This window comes from Haematobia irritans, chromosome 4, assembly GCF_050003625.1.
Source record: "Haematobia irritans isolate KBUSLIRL chromosome 4, ASM5000362v1, whole genome shotgun sequence".
Lineage (NCBI taxonomy): Eukaryota > Metazoa > Arthropoda > Insecta > Diptera > Muscidae > Haematobia > Haematobia irritans.
The window spans coordinates 148,949,047-148,969,440 of NC_134400.1; the positions used below are offsets into that span (position 1 = coordinate 148,949,047).

A 20,394-nucleotide genomic window follows, 5' to 3' on the forward strand; every position below is an offset into this window, starting at 1 on the left:
TTGTGTTGGGCGAAGACCACCACATGTTAGCGACGATGAGAGACGGCTTCCTAGAGAGACCAGGTCGGTACTATCTCAGCTAATATCGGGCATCTCCAAGTACATAGTTACATAGCATCTTCAAGTACATAGTTACCTCTCCCTCTTGAACCCGGATGTTTGCCCAAATTGTGGATAGTCGCCTCACATCACGAGACATCTCTTCGCGTGTCCTGCAAGGCCAACAGACCTGACTTCACTATGGATTCTAACTGGATGTAGAAGCCTAAATGTCTAAACCTAATAATTTGTTTGTATTGTACTTTATTTTCCCCATTTGTTTTCATTCATTAATGGGAGCGACCGTGGTGCAATGGTTAGCATGCCCGCCTTGCATACACAAGGTCGTGGGTTCGATTCCTGCTTCGACCGAACACCAAAAAGTTTTTCAGCGGTGGATTATCCCACCTCAGTAATGCTGGTCACATTTCTGAGGGTTTCAAATCTTCTCTAAGTGGTTTCACTGCAATGTGGAACGCCGTTCGGACTCGGCTATAAAAAGGAGGTCCCTTGTCTTTGAGCTTAACATGGAATCGGTCAGCCCTCAGTGATAAGAGAGAAGTTCACCAATGTGGTATCACAATGGACTGAATAGTCTAAGTGAGTCTGATACATCGGGCTGCCACATAACCTAACCTCATTCATTAATTCCCAGGAGCTACAACAACAACAAAGAAGACCGTGTATATTTGTTTTTGCCACCGCAGAGATATTCACTTAGTTTACTCGCCTTTTAGATAACGATCTACTCGTACGACAAAATTCAAACAACTATGAACAATCGCTTTACATAATTTGTGGTAATTAAATCATCTCCTATATGTTAGAAGGTAAAATTGGTTTGTCATTTACTTTGAAAACAATCGAAAATGCAGAAAAACAAGTATATTTGATAGAAATCAAAAAGCAATTTGTCACCACAATCAAACCAGAAAACTCGTACTGGTGATGTAATATGACGAAAGTTGTATTGTCTGGATATTTGGAAAATGCTTCTGGAAAACACTCCTGTTGGTCAAATGTCTAGTGTGACCAAGGCAGCCCGATGGCCGGTGCATATGGGAATGGAATTGAAGCTTCATCGCCAAAAATCGAATTAACTTCATCGATGCACTGTTGATGAGTTATTCCACTTTGAAATTTGGAAAACATAAACCCAGGGAGCCACCGTGGTGCAATGGTTAGCATGCCCGCATTGCATACACAAGGTCGTGGGTTCGATTCCTGCTACGACCGAACACCAAAAAATTTTTCAGCGGTGGATTATCCCACCTCAGTAATGCTGGTGACATTTCTGAGGGTTTCAAAGCTTCTCTAAGTGGTTTCACTGGAATGTGGAACGCCGTTCGGACTCGGCTATAAAAAGGAGGTCCCTTGTCATTGAGCATAACATGGAATCGGGCAGCACTCAGTGATAAGAGAGAAGTTCACCACTGTGGTATCACAATGGACTGAATAGTCTAAGTGAGCCTGATACATCGGGCTGCCACATAACCTAACCTAACCTAAACCCAGAAAATGCTAACGAGATGAATCTTTTAAGCTGCTGCAAACAACACAAATAGCGCTCGTATGTCAAACTATTCTAAGTAGGTATAACCTCAAAAATTTCAAGCTGTCACCCAATTCCAAAATATAAAAAAATATAAAAGTCAACAATCGTATTTACAAACAAATGAATAATTTTATAAATATAATAATTATTATACGAGGTTTTTTGTATAAAGGAAATCAGTTTTAAATTTTAGCAAATGTGAGAAAATATTCCTTAAGGTGAGTACTATGTTCGCGTTTTCCTCCAATACACTAAATTAAGAGCACCAAAATATGTATGAAGACGATTATATTTTTAATTAGCATAACCCAGCCCGCTTCGCTGCGGCTTCCGAATCATATTTTCGTTAACTTAGTTAACCATATCCTTCGATCTGAAAACAAATTGAACTCTTTTAACGAGTAGGGTCAGCGGAAGTCTGGCACAAAAACTGAAGTACTGATTAATCACTACATGGTTTCACCACACGTGTCCCGTACATATAAAAAAATCGGACTACTTGCTTTTTCGTTTATATACAGAAGTAGGGCGGTTATGCAGATGTAAAACGGACCGGCTTAACAAACGTCCGGTAGGGGCGTTCCCTTTCAACCAATTTTTTGTTTTTTAATTGTTCTGTATTCAAATAGTTGGACAATCTTCTACATTTCAAGCGTGGTTTGTCAAGGGGAGGTATACTTCTCCTCAAAATACCGTTCAATAGATCGGAAAACAGTAAAATGACTTAAAAATTTACCATATTACACATTTGTTAAAGTGTTGAACATGGAGAACATGCCTTTCCCAAACATATACCGGAAAGTGAAGCACCCTCTATGTTGCCTGTCAACTTCATGTAAATTTATGTTTTTACTTAAAAAAGTCTAAAAAAGTATGTACCGAGTTCCCATTTATCGACAATCCTCTACTTTCTATTTTCAAAAAATTGGGCAAAAGGGAATCCCCCTCCTTCGCTCCTCACCGACAAGATATCGTAAATTCACGTACCCTATATTCATTTCACAAACTATCCAACTTCACTATTCCCCTTCCCCAACCAAACATCGAAGAATCATGTACCCTGTATAAATTTAATTATCTTTTCCCAATTTCAAGTAAATGGGAGTAGGTTAGATTTTGCTCTATTTTTTTTTTTTTTTTTTGTAAAGGGACGTCACTTTCTCTGCAAATTCCAAGAAAATCTGTAAACTTTCCTTCAAGTTTCATAGTGTGGGGCAAGGAGAAGGTTCTCGTCCAAATACCCAAAAATAAAGTGCACCATATTGATTTCATAACCCCTCTACGGCCTTTGTAAATTTCAAGTAAACTTGAGAATTCTAGTTTTTTTTTTCAGTTTTAGAGGAGGTCTCCCTCCTCGTCCCAATATCGAAACATAATATAGCGTATATTGTGTAGACGTCCCAGAAAATCTCAAGCAATTTATAATCCCAATTTTTAAACAGCAGGGCAAGGGGAGGCCCTCTTCCCTTCCGAATATCACAAAATGAGATATCCATTATAAAATTTCATAATCTCTCCCAAGTTCTCACTGTACTTTTAAAAAAATGTCGGACAAAGGGGAGGCCCCCTCCTCGACCAAATATCAAAAGTAAAGTAGCTGTTCTTTGCCTAGACGCCACTTTCAACCTTCCCTGAAAATTTCAAGCAAATCCGATAATTTTGTTCCAATTTTCAAAAAGTCGGGTAAAGGGGAGGTCCCCCTTCCCGACCAAATATTAAAAAATCAGGTACCCATAATAAATTCATGACCTCACGGCGTGTTCTCTGTAAATCTCAAGTAAATCAGAGAATTTTTATACCTTGCGCCACACTGTGGAACAGGGTATTATAAGTTAGTGCATATGTTTGCAACACCCAGAAGGAGACGAGATAGACGCATGGTGTCTTTGGCAATAATGCTCAGGGTGGGTCCCTGAGTCGATATAACCATGTCCGTCTGTCCGTCCGTCTGTTTATGAACACATTTTTGTGATCAAAGTCTAGGTCGCAATTTAAGTCCAATTGTCTTCAAATTTGGCTCATGTTCCTAATTTGGGTCAGAATAGAACCTTATTGATTTTGGAAGAAATCGGTTCAGATTTAGATATAGCTCCCATATATATCTTTCGCCCGATATGCTCTAATATGGACCCAGCAGTCAGAGTTTTATATCGATTTGCTTGAAATTTTGTACCAACATAACACTTAGTCGTATAGTCAAGTGTGCGAAATTTGATTGAAATCGGTTCAGATTTAGATATATATGTTTTTCTGATTTCGACAAAAATGGTCAAAATACCAACATTTTCCTTGTAAAATCGGCACTGCTTAATCGAAAAGTTGTAAAAATTACTCTAATTTTCCTAAACTTCTAATACATATACATCGAGCGATATATCATAAATAAACTATTGCGAAGTTTCCTTAAAATTGCTTCAGATTTAAATGTTTCCCATATTTTTATACCCACCACCATAGAATGGTGACGGGGGTATAATAAGTTTGTCATTCCGTTTGTAACACATCGAAATATCGATTTCCGACTATATAAAGTATATATATTCTTGATCAGGGAGAAATTCTAAGACGATATAACGATGTCCGTCTGTCTGTCTGTCTGTCTGTTGTAATCACGCTACAGTCTTCAATAATGAAGCAATCGTGCTGAAATTTTGCACAAACTCGTCTTTTGTCTGCAGGCAGGTCAAGTTCGAAGATGGGCTATATCGGTCCAGGTTTTGATATAGTCCCCATATAAACCGCCCTCCCGATTTGGGGTCTTGGGCTTATAGAAATCGTAGTTTTTATCCAATTTGCCTGAAATTTGAAATCTAGAGGTAAATTATGACCATAAAGAGGTGTGCCAAAAATGGTGAGTATCGGTCCATGTTTTGGTATAGCCCCCATATAGACCGGTTTCCCGATTTTACTTCTTGGGCTTATAGAAACCGCAGTTTTTATTCAATTTACCTTAAGTGGGAAATCTAGAGGTATTGTAGGACCACAAATACGTGTGCCAAAAATTTTGAGTATCGCTCCATATTTTGGTATAGCCCCCATATAGACCGATCTCCCGATTTTACTTCTTGGGCTTATAGAAACCGCAGTTTTTATTCAATTTACCTGAAATTGGAAATCTAGAGGTATTGTAGGACCACAAATACGTGTGCCAAAAATTGTGAGTATCGGTCCATGTTTTGGTACGGTCCCCATATAAAACGACCTCCCGATTTGGGGTCTTGGGCTTATAGAAACCGTAGTTTTTATCCAGTTTGTCTGAAATTGGTAATCTAGAGGTATTTTGGGACCATAAAGAGGTGTGCCGAAAATAGTGAGTATCGGTCCATATTTTGGTATGCCCCCATATAGACCGATTTCCCGATTTTACTTTTTTGGCTTCTAGAATCCGAAGTTTTTATCCTATTTGCCTGAAATTGTAAATCTAGAGGTATTTTCGGGTCATAAAGAGGTGTGCCGAAAACGGTGAGTATCGGTCCATATTTTAGTATAGCCCCCATAAGAACGATCTCCCGATTTAACTCCTTGGGTTTCTAGAAACCGTAGTTTTTACCTAATTTGACTGAAATTGTAAATACTGATCATGAAAATTGCTTGAAACTCAATGTAAAATTTCCAGATTTTACTTCTACAGATTTAAGATTTCAAATCAAGACGTTATTTTATAATTTTTTTGCACACTTACAAGAGATGTTAATGATTCCTCTAAAACTCAAACAAAAATGGTTCTTATAAATCCAGAATCTGATATAGTCCTCATAGTTGAAATCTTTAAATTTATCTCAAGTCCTCAACCCTCCTGAAATTTCAAAGGAAACCCTAATATTTGGTTCATGGTGGTGGGTATTTAAGATTCGGCCCGGCCGAACTTAGTGCTGTATATACTTGTTTTTACTAACATTGTGTTCCACTCTAGTGCATTATCCGACTTAAATTTTGAGTCTATAGATTTTGTAGAAATCTATCAAATTCTGTCCAGATCGAGTGATATTTAAATGTATGTATTTGGGACAAACCTTTATATATAGCCCCCAACACATTTGACGGATGCGATATGGTATCGAAAATTTAGATCTACAAGGTGGTGCAGGGTATAATATAGTCGGCCCCGCCCGACTTTAGTCTTTCCTTACTTGTTTTACTTTACTTTAAACAAAAATCGTATAAAGGGGTGGTCCACCTCCGCGACCAAATATCGAACAAGTATATACAGCACTAAGTTCGGCCGGGCCGAATCTTAAATACCCACCACCATGAACCAAATATTAGGGTTTCCTTTGAAATTTCAGGAGGGCTTGAGGACTTGAGGGCACTTCCCGAAGATAAATTTAAAGATTTCACCTATGAGGACTATATCAGATTCTGGATTTATAAGGACCATTTTTGTTTGAGTTTTAGAGGAATCATTAACATCTCTTGTAAGTGTGCAAGAAAATTATAAAATAACGTCTTGATTTGAAATATTAAATCTGTAGAAGTAAAATCTGGAAATTTTACATTGAGTTTCAAGCAATTTTCATGATCTGTGCGCCTTCTACATCCTCAAGAAGTGAAGTCGGTCTATATGGAGGCATTACCTAATGGACCGATAAAAACTTAATCCGATACACGTTTTTGTGAGCCTAAAATACCAGAATATTTACAATTTCAGGCAAATCAGATAAAAACTACGGTTTCTAGAAACCCAAAGAGTTAAATCGGGAGATCGTTCTTATGGGGGCTATACTAAAATATGGACCGATACTCACCGTTTTCGGCACACCTCTTTATGACCCGAAAATACCTCTAGATTTCCAATTTCAGGCAAATAGGATAAAAACTTCGGATTCTAGAAGCCCAAGAAGTAAAATCGGGAAATCGGTCTATATTGGGGCTATACCAAAATATGGACCGATACCCACCATTTTCGACACACCTCTTTATGGTCCTAAAATACCTCTAGATTTCCAATTTCAGACAAATTGGATAAAAACTACGGTTTCTATAAGCCCAAGACCCCAAATCGGGAGGTCGTTTTATATGGGGACCATACCAAAACATGGATCGATACTCACAATTTTTGGCACACGTATTTGTGGTCCTACAATACCTCTAGATTTCCAATTTCAGGTAAATTGAATAAAAACTGGGGTTTCTATAAGCCCAAGAAGTAAAATCGGGAGATCGGTCTATATGGGGGCTATACCAAAATATGGACCGCTACTCACAAGTTTTTGCACACGTATTTGTGGTCCTACAATACCTCTAGATTTCCAATTTCAGGTAAATTGAATAAAAACTGCGGTTTCTATAAGCCCAACAAGTAAAATCGGGAGATCGGTCTATATGGGGGCTATACCAAAACATGAACCGATACTCACCATTTTTGGCACACCCCTTTATGGTCATAAAATACCTCTAGATTTCAAATTTCAGGCAAATTGGATAAAAACGTCGATTTCTATAAGCCCAAGACCCCAAATCGGGAGGTCGGTTTATATGGGGACTATATCAAAACCTGGACCAATATAGCCCATCTTCGAACTTGACCTGCCTGCAGACAAAAGACGAGTTTGTGCAAAATTTCAGCACGATTGCTTCATTATTGAAGACTGTAGCGTGATTACAACAGACAGACAGACAAACAGACAGACAGACAGACAGACGGACAGACGGACATCGTTATATCGTCTTAGAATTTCTCCCTGATCAAGAATATATATACTTTATATAGTCGGAAATCGATATTTCGATGTGTTACAAACGGAATGACAAACTTATTATACCCCCGTCACCATTCTATGGTGGTGGGTATAAAAATAAAGTAGCGAGTCTTTGTCTAGACATCAGCCCTAAGCTTCCTTGGAAACTTCAACCAAATCGGAGAACTTTGGTCCAATTTTGAAAAAGGCGGGCAAGGGGATGTCCCCTCTGCCACCAGATATCAAAAAATTAAGTACCCTATTTTCACCACATAATTACCTTCTACGTTCTCCAAACATTTTTCTGGAGTTGCATCAGAGATGACGCTGTATATAAAAAAAAATTTCCCGCTTTTCCGTTAAAACTTTTCTTGAGTTTTTTGCTATAAACCTTACGGATCCCGAGACCTTTCCAACGAATACAAAACCGTGTATCGATTCGTGCGTTCTGGAGTTATTGCGTTAGGAAGGAAAACCCGACTTATTTTTATATAGTAGAAAATATAGACTACAAATATAAATGTTCTTAAAACATTTTGCAAAAAAATAACATTTAGCTCTTGAATCTTGTTTGAGCTAATCATATTCTTTTTCAGCATGTAGATAAAATATTTCTATAGTTCAATTCACCATGGTGGAGGGTATTTGAGATTCCCGAATGCAGACCTTGTAATGCAATGTGTGTATTGTTTGCAGAACTACATGAAGATACATGACACCTTGAACTCGTCGTTGTGGAAAATATCTTAGATAACAATTACATCGATTGTCATTAAGTGATAAGAGGAATATTTTCCGTCATCTAGCTCTGACCTATAAATTGACAAGAATTTTGACATTGATATCAGTTGCAATAGTATCTCATACAAGACTTCCACACGAATTATGGCCATCATCATAACCAAAGTCGCAAAAACATTGGTGTCTGTGACCTTAGCATTGGTCATAATGCACTCAAGTATGGTCCATGGCCAGGTAATGTCATCTGAAAGATGTCCATCCAATATTGAGGTTATGCCTTGCTTCGACATATGCCAATACATGGGAAACTGGTACGAGTATGCCAAATATCCAACTTACTTCGAAACCAGTGGTGTTTGTGTCAAAGCTGAATACTGGCTAAAGGACGATGGCAGTAGTGTTGGGATCAAAAATAGTTTAGTGAATGCAACGTAAGTTTAATGCGGTCAAAAAGTAGCAAGTACACAGGAAAAACACATATATAATTTAACCAAAATTCCATTTGCTACATTTGAAAACCTTGTAGATTTTTAGTTGCTAAAGATAAGAATTTTTCCATAATAAAATTTCATTAGAGGACCATTTTTATGTAGCTCCGTTAGTCTTTAACTGTCATTTAACAGAAACCAAATTGTAAATATCTTCTCTCCATAGTCCATAGTACGTTTTAAAAGTTCGTTAGCTAACATAGGACTAACAGAGCTTCATGAAAATGACACTAAAACATTTTGTAAACGATAATGATGAGATTTTGGTTTGTGCCTTGCCTTTGAATAATTCCCTTTGTTTCCCATTTTATTGTCTTTTCAGCAATGGTTCATATCAGGAAATTCAGGGCACTGGTACTGTTGTATCCAATGGTAAACTTTTAATTAATTTCCCCGTAAGTGCTTCGTATGAAGTCTGCAGCAATTATTGGGTTCTTGATACGGACTATACTACATACAGCGTTGTCTATTCTTGCCAAAACCTGGAAAATGGTCAAGGATCTTCAAGTATGCATATTTATCCTTTTTTTTCTTCCAGTTAAAACTAGTTTCCTTTGTATATCCTCCACCATAGGATGGGGGGTATATAACATCGAATTATAGCTCTAAGACCCCATTAAGTATATATATTCTGGGTCGTGGTGAAATTCGATTTAAGCCGTCCGTCCATTAAGTTCATCCGTCTGTTGAAATCACGCTAACTTCCGAACGAAACAAACTATCGACTGGAAGCCTGGCACACGTAGTTGTTATTGATGTAGGTAGGATGATATTGCAAATGGGCCATATCAGTCCACTTTTCCGTATAGCCCCCATATAAACGGACCCCCAAATTTGACTTGCGAGGCCTCTAACAGAAGCAAATTTCATCCGATCCAGCTGAAATTTGGTACATAGTGATGGTATATGGTCTCTAACAACCATGCAAAAATTGGTCCACATCGGTCCATACTTATATATGGCCCCCATATAAACCGATGCCCAGATTTAGCTTGCGGAGTCTCAAAGAGAAGCGAATTTCATCCGATCTGGCTGAAATTTGGTACATGATGTTAGTATATGGTCCCCAACAAATAAGCCAAAATTGGTCCACATAGGTCCATACTTATATATGGCCCCCATATAAACCGATGCCCAGATTTGGCTTGAGGATTCTCTAAGAGAAGCAAATTTCTTCCGATCCGGCTGAAATTTGGTACATGGTGTTAGTACATGGTCTCCAACAAATAAGCAAAAATTGGTCCACATCGGTCCATAATTATATAGGACCCCCATATAAACCGATCCCCAAATTTGGCTTGAGGATCCTCTAAGAGAGGCGAATTTCATCCGATCCGGCTGAAATTTAGTACATAGTGTTAGTATATGGTCCCCAACAAATAAGCAAAAATTGGTCCACATCGGTCCATACTTATATATGGCCCCCATATAAACCGATGCCCAGATTTGGCTTGAGGATTCTCTAAGAGAAACAAATTTCATCCGATCCGGCTGAAATTTGGTACATGGTGTTAGTATATGGTCTCTCACAACCAATGCAAAAATTGGTCCACATCGGTCCATAATTATATATAGCCCCCATATAAACCGATCCCCAGATTTGGCTTGCGGAGCCTCTAAGAGAGTCGAATTTCATCCGATCCGGCTGAAATTTGGTACATGATGTTAGTATATTGTCTCCAACAAATAAGCCAAAATTGGTTCACATCGGTCCATAATTATATATAGCCCCCATATAAGCCGATCCCCAGATTTGGCTTGCGGAGCCTCTAAGAGAAGCAAATTTCATCCGATGCGGCTGAAATTTACTACATAGTGTGAGTATATAGTTCCCAACAAATAAACAAAAATTGGTCCACATCGGTCCATAATTATATATAGCTCCCATATAAACCGATCGCCAGATTTAACCTTCGGAGCCTTTTCAAGGAGCAAAATTCATCCGATCCGGTTGAAATTTGGTACATTGTTCTAGTATTTGGCCAATAACAACCATGCCAACATTGGTCCGTATAGATTTATTGTTATATATAGCCCCCAGATAAACCGATCCTCAATCACAGAAAAATATATATAGCCCCCATATAAACCGATCCCCAGATTTGGCTTGCGGAGCCTCTAAGAGAGTCGAATTTCATCCGATCCGGCTGAAATTTGGTACATGATGTTAGTATATTGTCTCCAACAAATAAGCCAAAATTGGTTCACATCGGTCCATAATTATATATAGCCCCCATATAAGCCGATCCCCAGATTTGGCTTGCGGAGCCTCTAAGAGAAGCAAATTTCATCCGATGCGGCTGAAATTTATTACATAGTGTGAGTATATAGTCCCCAACAAATAAACAAAAATTGGTCCACATCGGTCTATGATTATATATAGCTCCCATATAAACCGATCGCCAGATTTAACCTCCGGAGCCTTTTCAAGGAGCAAAATTCATCCGATCCGGTTGAAATTTGGTACATTGTTCTAGTATTTGGCCAATAACAACCGTGCCAAAATTGGTCCGTATCGATTTATTGTTATATATAGCACCCAGATTAACCGATCCTCAATCACAGAAAAATCACGATTGCCACACGAGCCAAAAATAATCTACCAAAATTTTCTATAGAAATATAAAATTTTGTCAACCTTTTATTTCTTTGGGAATTTTTGCCAAATATAATTTCTATAGAAAATTTTGTCAAAAATTTATTTCCATAGAAAGTTTTTTTTTTTAAAATTTATTTCTATAGAAAATTTTGTCAAAATTTTATTTCTATAGAAAATTTTGTCAGAATTTTATTTCTGTAGAAAATTTTGTCAAAATATTATTTCTACAGAAAATTTATGAAGCACCTCTTAGTTGGAGAGGAATATTCTGCAAAATCTTCCAAAACATCAAGAATTCTACCGATCTACTAAACAGTAAAAAATCTGCCATTTTTGGTAGACTCGTGTTAATAATTGTATATAGCCCCCATATAAAGTGACCCCCATATTTCAATTCTGGCTCTATAATTACCGAACAAAAGTTCATATCGGTTCGTAATTATTTTTTTCCTATAGACACCGGTCAAGAACTTAATATATAATATAGGGAGCCACCGGGGTGCAATGGTTAGCATGCTCGCCTTGCAAACACAAGGTCGTGGGTTCGATTCCTGCTTCGACCGAACACCAAAAAGTTTTTTCAGCGGTGGATTATCCCACCTCAGTAATGCTGGTGACATCTCTGAGGGTTTCACAAATTCTCTAAGTGGTTTCACTGCAATGTGGAACGCCGTTCGGTCTCGGCTATAAAAAGGAGGTCCCTTGTCATTGAGCTTAACATGGAATCGGGCAGCACTCAGTGATAAGAGAGAAGTTCACCAATGTGGTATCACAATGGACTGAATAGTCTAAGTGAGCCTGATACATCGGCCTGCCACCTAACCTAAGAACTGAATATATACATCGATCTTTCTTTTGTCTAATATATATCCTGCATGGACTAACTTATAATTTAGAAGATGATGTTAAGAAGTTTTAAGATGCCTTACCATCGGCCGCAACCCAAATAATTCAATTGTGGATGACCGTCTTTAGTAGAAGTTTCTACGAAATCCGTGGTGGAGGGTACCTAAGATTCGGCATTGCCGAACTTACGGCCGTATATACTGTTTTTTTTTTTATTCATTTTTCCCTTTCCAGCATCTTTGTGGATCTTAACGCGTGACCATTTGCCAGTGCTGTCATCCATAGAAAAAGCAGCGACCGTCATTAGGAAAAATGGTCTCTCCTTGGATCCATTGTTTTTCACCAATCAATTAGATTGCAGCAACTAACATTCATCGGTATATAGAGAAGTGTGTTTGCAGCATTTTTTACCAGCTCATCATTATATTTAAATTTACATAAACAAATTGGTTATCGAATCGTATACATTAGAAAATTAGGAAATATAATTCTACATAAATGGGCTTGGTTTCGTTTGTTCCAAATAAATTCTAAAAAACAACATTTTTTTGCTCTAATTGTATTCCTTTCATCATTTAAAAGTAAGACATATAAATACAGGGTGGGTGGTATATATTGCAACCAAGTTCAGCTGGCTATCATTTCTAAATAGCTCGTCTGACATCTTACAAATGTATTTTAGTGATAATCCATTTATGTTAATTGTTTACAAGCTTACAAAAGTATTTTCATAAAGTTATTCGTGATGGAATTCAAGTGTAAAAAAATTTTTTAAAAATTTTATTTCTATAAAAAATTTACTCAAAATTTTATTTCTATAGAAAATTTTGCAAACTTCTATTTAGTCAAAATTTTATTTCTATAGAAAATTTTGCGAACTTTTATTTCTATAGAAATTTTTTTATTTCTATAGAAAATTTTGTCAAAATTTTATTTCTATAAAAAGATTTATCAAAATTTTATTTCTACAGAAAATTGTCTCAAAATTTTATTTCTATAGCAAATTTTCTCAAAACTAGAAGTATTTGAGATTTTATCGAAATGTAGAACTGAATAAAAAAATTTTGCAGAGTATATTATAGTCGGCCCCGTCCAACCTCAGACTTTCCTTATTTGTTATACCCTTCATCATAGGATGGGGGTATATTAACTTTGTCATTCCGTTTGTAACACATCGAAATATTGCTCTAAGACCCCATTAAGTATATATATTCTGGGTCGTATTGAAATTCTGAGTCGATCTAAGCATGTCCGTCCGTCCGTCTGTTGAAATCACGCTAACTTCCGAACGAAACAAGCTATCGACTTGAAACTTGGCACAAGTAGTTGTTATCGATGTAGATCGGATGGTATTGAAAATGGGCCATATCGGTCCACTTTTACGTATAGCCCCCATATAAAGGGGCCCTCAGATTTGGCTTGTGGAGCCTCTAACAGAAGCATATTTCATCCGATCCGGCTGAAATTTGGTATATGGTGTTGGTATATGGTCTCTAACAACCATGCAAAAATTGGTCCACATCGGTCCTTAATTATATATGGCGCCCATATAAACCGATCCCCAGATTTGGGTTGCGGAGCCTCAAAGAGAAACAAATTTCATCCGATCCGCCTGAAGTTTGGTACATGATATTGGTATATGGTCTCTAACAACCATGCAGAAATTGGTCCACATCGGTCCATAATTATATATAGACCCCATATAAACCGATCTCCAGATTTGGCTTGCGAAGCCTTAAAGAGGAGCAAATTGCATCCGATCCGGCTGAAATTTGGTACATGGTATTGTTATATGGTCTCTAACAACCGTGTAAAAATTGGTCCACATCGTTCCTTAATTATATATGGCGCCCATATAAACCGATCCCCAGATTTGGCTTGCGGAGCCTAAAAGAGAAGCATATTTCATCCGATCCAGCTGAAATTTGGTATATGGTGTTGGTATATGGTCTCTAACAATCATGCAAAAATTAGTACACATCGGTCCATAATTATATATAGCCCCCATATAAACCGATCCCTAGATTTGGCTTGCGGAGCCTAAAAGAGAAGCAAATTTCATCCCATCCGGCTAAAATTTGGAACATGGTGTTAGTATATGGTCTCTAACAACCACGCAAAAATTGGTCCACATCGGTCCATAATTATATATAGCCCCCATATAAACCGATCCCCAGATTTGGCTTGCGGAGCCTCAAAGAGAAGAAAATTTCATCCGATCCGGCTGAAATTTGGTACATGATGTTGGTATATGGTCTCTAACAATCATGCAAAAATTGGTCCATATCGGTCCTTAATTATATATAGCCCCCATATAAACCGATCCCCAGATATGGCTTGCGAAGTCTCCAAGAGAAGCAAATTTCATCCGATCCGGTTGTACTTTGGAACATGGTGTTAGTATATGATCTTTAACAACCGTGCCAGAATTGGTCCATATCGGTCCATAATTATATATAGCCCCCATATAAAACATTCTCCAGATTTGACCTCCGGAGCCTCTTGGAGGAGCACAATTCATCCAATCCGGTTCAAATTAGGCACGTGGTGTTAGTATATGGTCGCTAACAACCATACCAAAATTGGTCCAATCACACAAAAATTGGTCCATATCGGTTCATTTCTATAGAAAATTTTGTTAAAATTTTATTTCTGTAGAAAATTTTGTCAAAATTTTATGTCTACTTTGTCAAACTGAATTATATACGTATTGGATCGATCTTTTTTGATTTAATATATACCACGTATGGACTTACATACAATTTAGAAGATGGTGTTAGGAGGTTTTAAGATACCTTGCCATCGGCAAGCGTTACCGCAACTTAAGTAATTCGATTGTGGATGGCAGTGTTTAGATGAAGTTTCTACGCAATCCATGATGGAGGGTACATAAGCTTCGGCCTGGCCGAACTTTCGGCCGTATTTACTTGTTTTTTACTAAAATTGTGTTTCGTTCCATAACGTTAAATTTAAATTTTAAGTACATATATTTTGTACAAGTGTATACAATTTTGTCTAAATCGGTTCAGGTTCAAATTCATGTATATGGGAATATAAACCTTTACGATACCCCCACAATATAACTACAAATTAGAGGTATTCAAATGAGATTTAGTTATATTACCCGGAGTCGACTCATAGATGCACTTTTGTGCAATTGAATGAAACCGTTGTGTTTCGTCCCAGGGATTTAGTCTATCCTTCAACAAATTTGAAGGAGTTAAGATGGTATAAAAATTTTTGGTATACATAATGGTGAAGGGTATAATATAGTTGGCCCGCCCGACTTTAGACTTTAATTACTTGTTTTTGTTCTTTTTTTTTTGGTGAAAATTTGTTAACGTTCATCCGAATCGACTAATTTGGAGCCTCCTGAGAATATTCGCTATGATCGACCCCATCAATTAATTTACACACATCGTCTTGCGAATAACTACAATTATTAAATATTAAATTCTTATTTATATGGGGAGCCTTTTATGTTAGCTTTAAATAAATCAGGAAGGCGAGCCAGGTGCGGTTAGTCTTCCACTATATAAAAATAAGTCGGGGTTTCGTTCCTGACGCAATAACTCCAGAACGCACGAACCGTCCCACGGATTTGCATTCGTTGGAAAGGTCTCGGGCTCCGTAAGGTGTATAGCAAAGAAAATTCAAGAAAAGTTTTAACGGAAAAGCGGGAAAACCTTTTTTATATACAGCGCCATCTCTGATGCAACTCCAGAAAAATATTCGGAGAACGTAGAGGGTAATCATGTGGTGAAAATATCGTATCTCATTTTTTTATATCTGGTGGGAGAGGGAGACATCCCCACCTGCTTCAAAATTGGGCCAAAGTTCTCCGATTTGGGTGAAATTTCCAAGGAAGGTTAGGGGTGATGTCTATACAAAGACCTGCTACTTTATTTTTCGATATTTGGTCGCGGAGGTGGACCACCCTTTATAGATTTTTGTTTAAAGTACAGTAAAAAAATTCTCTGATTTACTTGAGATTTACAGAGAACACGCCGTGAGGTTATGAATTTATAATGGGGTACCTGATTTTTTAATATTTGGATGGGAAGGGGGACCTCTCCCTTGCCCGACTTTATGAAAATTGGAACTAAATTATCCAATTTGCTTGAAATTTTCAGTGAAGGTTGAAAGAACATCTACTTTACTTTCGATATTTGGTCGAGGAGGAGGGGGCCTCCCCTTTGTCCGACATTTTTTTTTTAAGTACAGTGAAAAAACAAAAATTTGTTGACTTACTGAAATTTTACGGAGAACTTGGGAGATATTATGAAATTTTATAATGGATATCTCATTTTGTGATATTCGGAAGGGAAGAGGGCCTCCCCTTGCCCTGCTGTTTAAAAATTGGGCTTACAAATTGCTTGAGATTTTCTGGGACGTCTACACAATATACGCTATATTATTTTTCGATATTGGGACGGGGAGGGAGACCTCCTCTAAAACTGAAAAACACTAGAATTCTCAAGTTTACTTGAAATTTACAAAGGCCGTAGAGAGGTTATGAAATCAATATGGTGCACTTTATTTTTGGGTATTTGGACGAGAACCTTCTCCTTGCCCCACACTATGAAACTTGAAGGAAAGTTTACAGATTTTCTTGGAATTTGCAGAGAAAGTGACGTCCCTTTACAAAAAAATAGAGCAAAATCCAACCTTCTCCGATTTACTTGAAATTGGGAAAATATGATTAAATTTATACAGGGTACATGATTCTTCGATGTTTGGTTGGGGAAGGGCAATAGTGAACTTTGGTAGTTTGTGAAATGAATATAGGGTACGTGAATTTACGATATCTGGTCGGTGAGGAACGAAGGAGGGGGGTTCCCTTTTGCCCGATTTTTGGAAAATAGAAAGTAGAGGATTGTCGATAAATGGGAACTCGGTACATAATTTTATGATTTTTCCACAGGCTTCTGACAGACTTTTTTAAGTAAAAACATAAGTTAACAACAACATAAGTTGACAGGCAACATAGAGGGTGCTTCACTTTCCGGTATATGTTTGGGAAAGGCACCCAGCAAACAACGGAGCACTATTTCAGCAGGATTGTAAGGGAGAGAGGCAGTACGAACTGCTTACAATACAACCGAATCAGCGCTGATTTTTGTGGGCGATGTCCCGATTTATAGGGAAAAAGTGGGGACTAAAACCAAAAATTGTACATTGGCTATACACGGCAGTGGTTAGACCTATAATGCTATATGGTGTTGTAGTCTGGTGGCCGGCAATTCACCAGCCGACAAGTTTAGATAAAGTTCAGCGTATGGCGTGTTTGTGTATTTCAGGCGCATTCAGCAAGGCAGGAACATATTCCCTTAATGTCATGCTGCATCTATTGCCTATAGACATTTTGGCCAAACAGTCAGCTGCAACAACGGCTGTGCGGTTGCGCGAACTATCGCTGTGGTCGGAAAATGGTTACGGTCACAGTTCTGTCCTCAAAATAATGTCAGATGTGCCTAACGTAGTGGATTACACTTTGGCGAGTCCACTTTTCGACAAAAAGTTTGAGACTCTAATCCCCAACAGTGAGGCGTGGTGCACACAGACCCCGGGGAATAAAGAATATATAGATTTCTACACTGATGGCTCCAAATTGGATGGACAAGTGGGTTTCGGAGTACATTCTAATGATCTGGAACTTCAAATAGCGAAAAGATTACCTAATCACTGTAGTGTTTTTCAGGCTGAAATATTAGCAATAAGAGAGGTGGCGAATTGGCTGAGAAGTAATGTTCCAAAAAATGTGGGCATTAATATATACTCAGACAGTCAACCTGCAATAAAATCCTTGGACTCTGTGTTCCTCAACTCGAACACGGCCATCGATTGCCGCAAATCTCTCAATGAGATGGCTGAGCAGTACAATATTCACCTAATATGGGTGCCTGGCCATAGGAACATACCGGGGAACTTCGAAGCGGATGAGTTGGCAAGGCTAGGGACTACCTTACATATTCCAGGGGAACTAGAATTTGTTGGTATGCCCCTAGCTACCTGCAAGCTCATGCTGCGTGAGAAGGCTGTTATAATGGCAAATGTTCGATGAGAGAATTGCAAGGGTTGTAACGACACCAAGCAAATATGGCCCCATTTCAACTTAAACCGCACACTAGATATGCTAATGTTCTCGAGACGTCAGATATCACTCCTGATATCTGCTATAACGGGTCGCTGCCTGATAGGAGATTTTGCAAAAACTATTGGCGCGAAGTATAATGACTATTGTATGAGCTGTCATGATGCGGAGGAAAAAGAATCAATTAAACACCTCTTGTGTGAGTGTCCTGCATTTTGTGTAAAGCGCAAGCAACTTTTAGGAGCATATAGCTTCAGATTACTGGCGGATCTGGAAAACGTTAACTTAAGCAGTCTGCTAATATTTTTGGAACAATCTGGTTGGTTCAACAAAGAAAAATAATCAAGAAGGTTCAGCGGTTAAAACTAGAAGTGCCCATATGTAATAGGTACTTTTAGTTAATGTGGTATCACAATGGACTGAATAGTCTAAGTGAGCCTGAATCTTAATCGGGCTGCCACTTTAACCTAACCTAACCTTTTCCGATTTGTTGGACGGTATTTTGAGGAGAAGTAAACCTCCCCTTGACAAACCACGCTCGAAAATCACAAGAAATGTAGAAGATTGTCCAACGATTTGAATACAGAACAATTAAAAAACAAAAAATTGGTTGAAAGGCAACACCCCCTACCGGACGTTTGTTAAGCCGGTCCGTTTTACATCTGCATAACCGCCCTATTTCTGTATATAAACGAAAAAGCAAGTAGTCCGATTTTTTTTATATGTACGGGACACGTGTGTTGAAACCATGTAGTGATTAATCAGTACTTCAGTTTTTGTGCCAGACTTCCGCTGACCTTACTCTTTAAAAGAGTTCAATTTGTTTTCAGATCGAAGGATATGGTTAACTAAGTTAACGAAAATATGATTCGGGAGGCACAGCGAAGCGGGCCGGGTTACGCTAGTATTGTATAAAATTGTATTCAACTGTTGACATTTCTAAGATATGTTTACTAGTAACACAAAATAATAACACCTCCACGACCATGAACGTGAACTTCTTAGCCTCAAAAGTGATTCCCTTTCTAAATAAATAAAAATGATGAAAACTAAATACTTCATGAAAACAAACAAAAATGAAAACAAAGTGGTCCTAATATAATGGTAGTACTCATTTAAAAAGCTTTCAAAAGAAAAAAGGGGCTCAGTTTTTTTCTTTTTATTATTTTCATACATTTTGCCTTTCCTATCTGGGGAATGCTTATTTGATTCATTTGTTCATTCAAATGTCAAGAGCAGCCGGTGCTGAGGATCCGAGACTATTTTGAGTCATGAATCATGAAAGTGTAATGTAAGACAGTCCCGCAAATGTCCAGAAAAATGTTGCTTCGTTATTAATTTAAATTGTTTAAATTTCATTTGTACAATTTGCTGACAGTGACAACATTTTACAACAAATCCCTGATAGAGATGGTGGAACCAAAGGCGATATAATTAATTTTGTGAAAATCATTAAGGAAGAATTGAAAGCATCCCAGATGTCAACATTGAATAGCCGTAGACATTTTCTCCACCAACTCATCAAAATGGAGAATGAAATCTATAAACATGAACTATTATCCAAGGGAATTATAATATAGTAAAGATTTATTGTGTATTTTCCATGACCATTATATAAGAATTCTGATTCAAATTTTCTATGACTTTTTTACAATATGAAATCTAAATTGTTATCAAGTATATACCGAATTTTATGTACCTTCCACTATGGATTACATTCAAAGTTCTACTAAGGGCCTGTTCGAAACCGAAACTTTTTAATAGCATTGGTAAAAATTTGAAGGGGAATATAATTTAACTAGCCCAATGGACTAGAAGGAAATTTGACATTTGTTGAAATTTGTTGACATTTACGACATTGCACGGCTTGGCATATTTTGACTATCTCGAAACAAATAAAAATCAGTTTTATTTGTTAAAAAAATGAGTACAGCAAATTAGCAATTATTTCCCACCATAGAAAAAAGTTTCGATTTGGAACAGGCTCTAAAAACACAATCGAATTACTTGGTTCGTCGATGGCAATGTATTGTTTTATTTCTTAAAATTGACTTCTAAAACTGTAAATTAGTCCATATGGAGTCTATGTTAGAAAGCAATTAAGGAAAGTCTAAAGTCGAGAGGAATCTACTATAATATACCCTGCACAACCTTGTAGATTTACATTTTCGATACAATCTCAAATCCTTCAAGTTTGTTTGAAAAGGTTTAAATGTTTATATTCCCGTATACCTACATACACACAAAAATACTTGATAAAAAAATTAATTGATTTCATTAGCAAATTTCAATAAATTGTTTAATTGATTCAATTAAATTTTTAATTGATGTGGTAATTGTTTTAACTGTATTAC

The 20,394-nt window shown here is 37.5% G+C and overlaps 1 protein-coding gene across 1 annotated transcript; it reads left to right on the plus strand.

The window, feature by feature from the left end:
- Nucleotides 1-8,103: 8,103 nt before the first annotated feature.
- On the plus strand, nucleotides 8,104-12,487 carry LOC142233982 (lazarillo protein-like). Its single transcript, XM_075305043.1, has 3 exons — nucleotides 8,104-8,444; nucleotides 8,824-9,008; nucleotides 12,181-12,487. Exons 1-3 carry the CDS (start codon nucleotides 8,158-8,160, stop codon nucleotides 12,312-12,314), a joined length of 606 nt encoding a protein of 201 aa, XP_075161158.1. The 5' UTR covers nucleotides 8,104-8,157; the 3' UTR covers nucleotides 12,315-12,487.
- Nucleotides 12,488-20,394: the final 7,907 nt, after the last annotated feature.

Coding starts and splice junctions, on each gene's coding strand:
- LOC142233982 (XM_075305043.1), top strand. CDS start 8,158: ATGGCCATCATCATAACCAAAGTCGCAAAAACATTGGTGTCTGTGACC. Junction 8,445..8,823: donor AATAGTTTAGTGAATGCAAC/GTAAGTTTAATG, acceptor TTGTCTTTTCAG/CAATGGTTCATATCAGGAAA. Junction 9,009..12,180: donor AAATGGTCAAGGATCTTCAA/GTATGCATATTT, acceptor TTCCCTTTCCAG/CATCTTTGTGGATCTTAACG.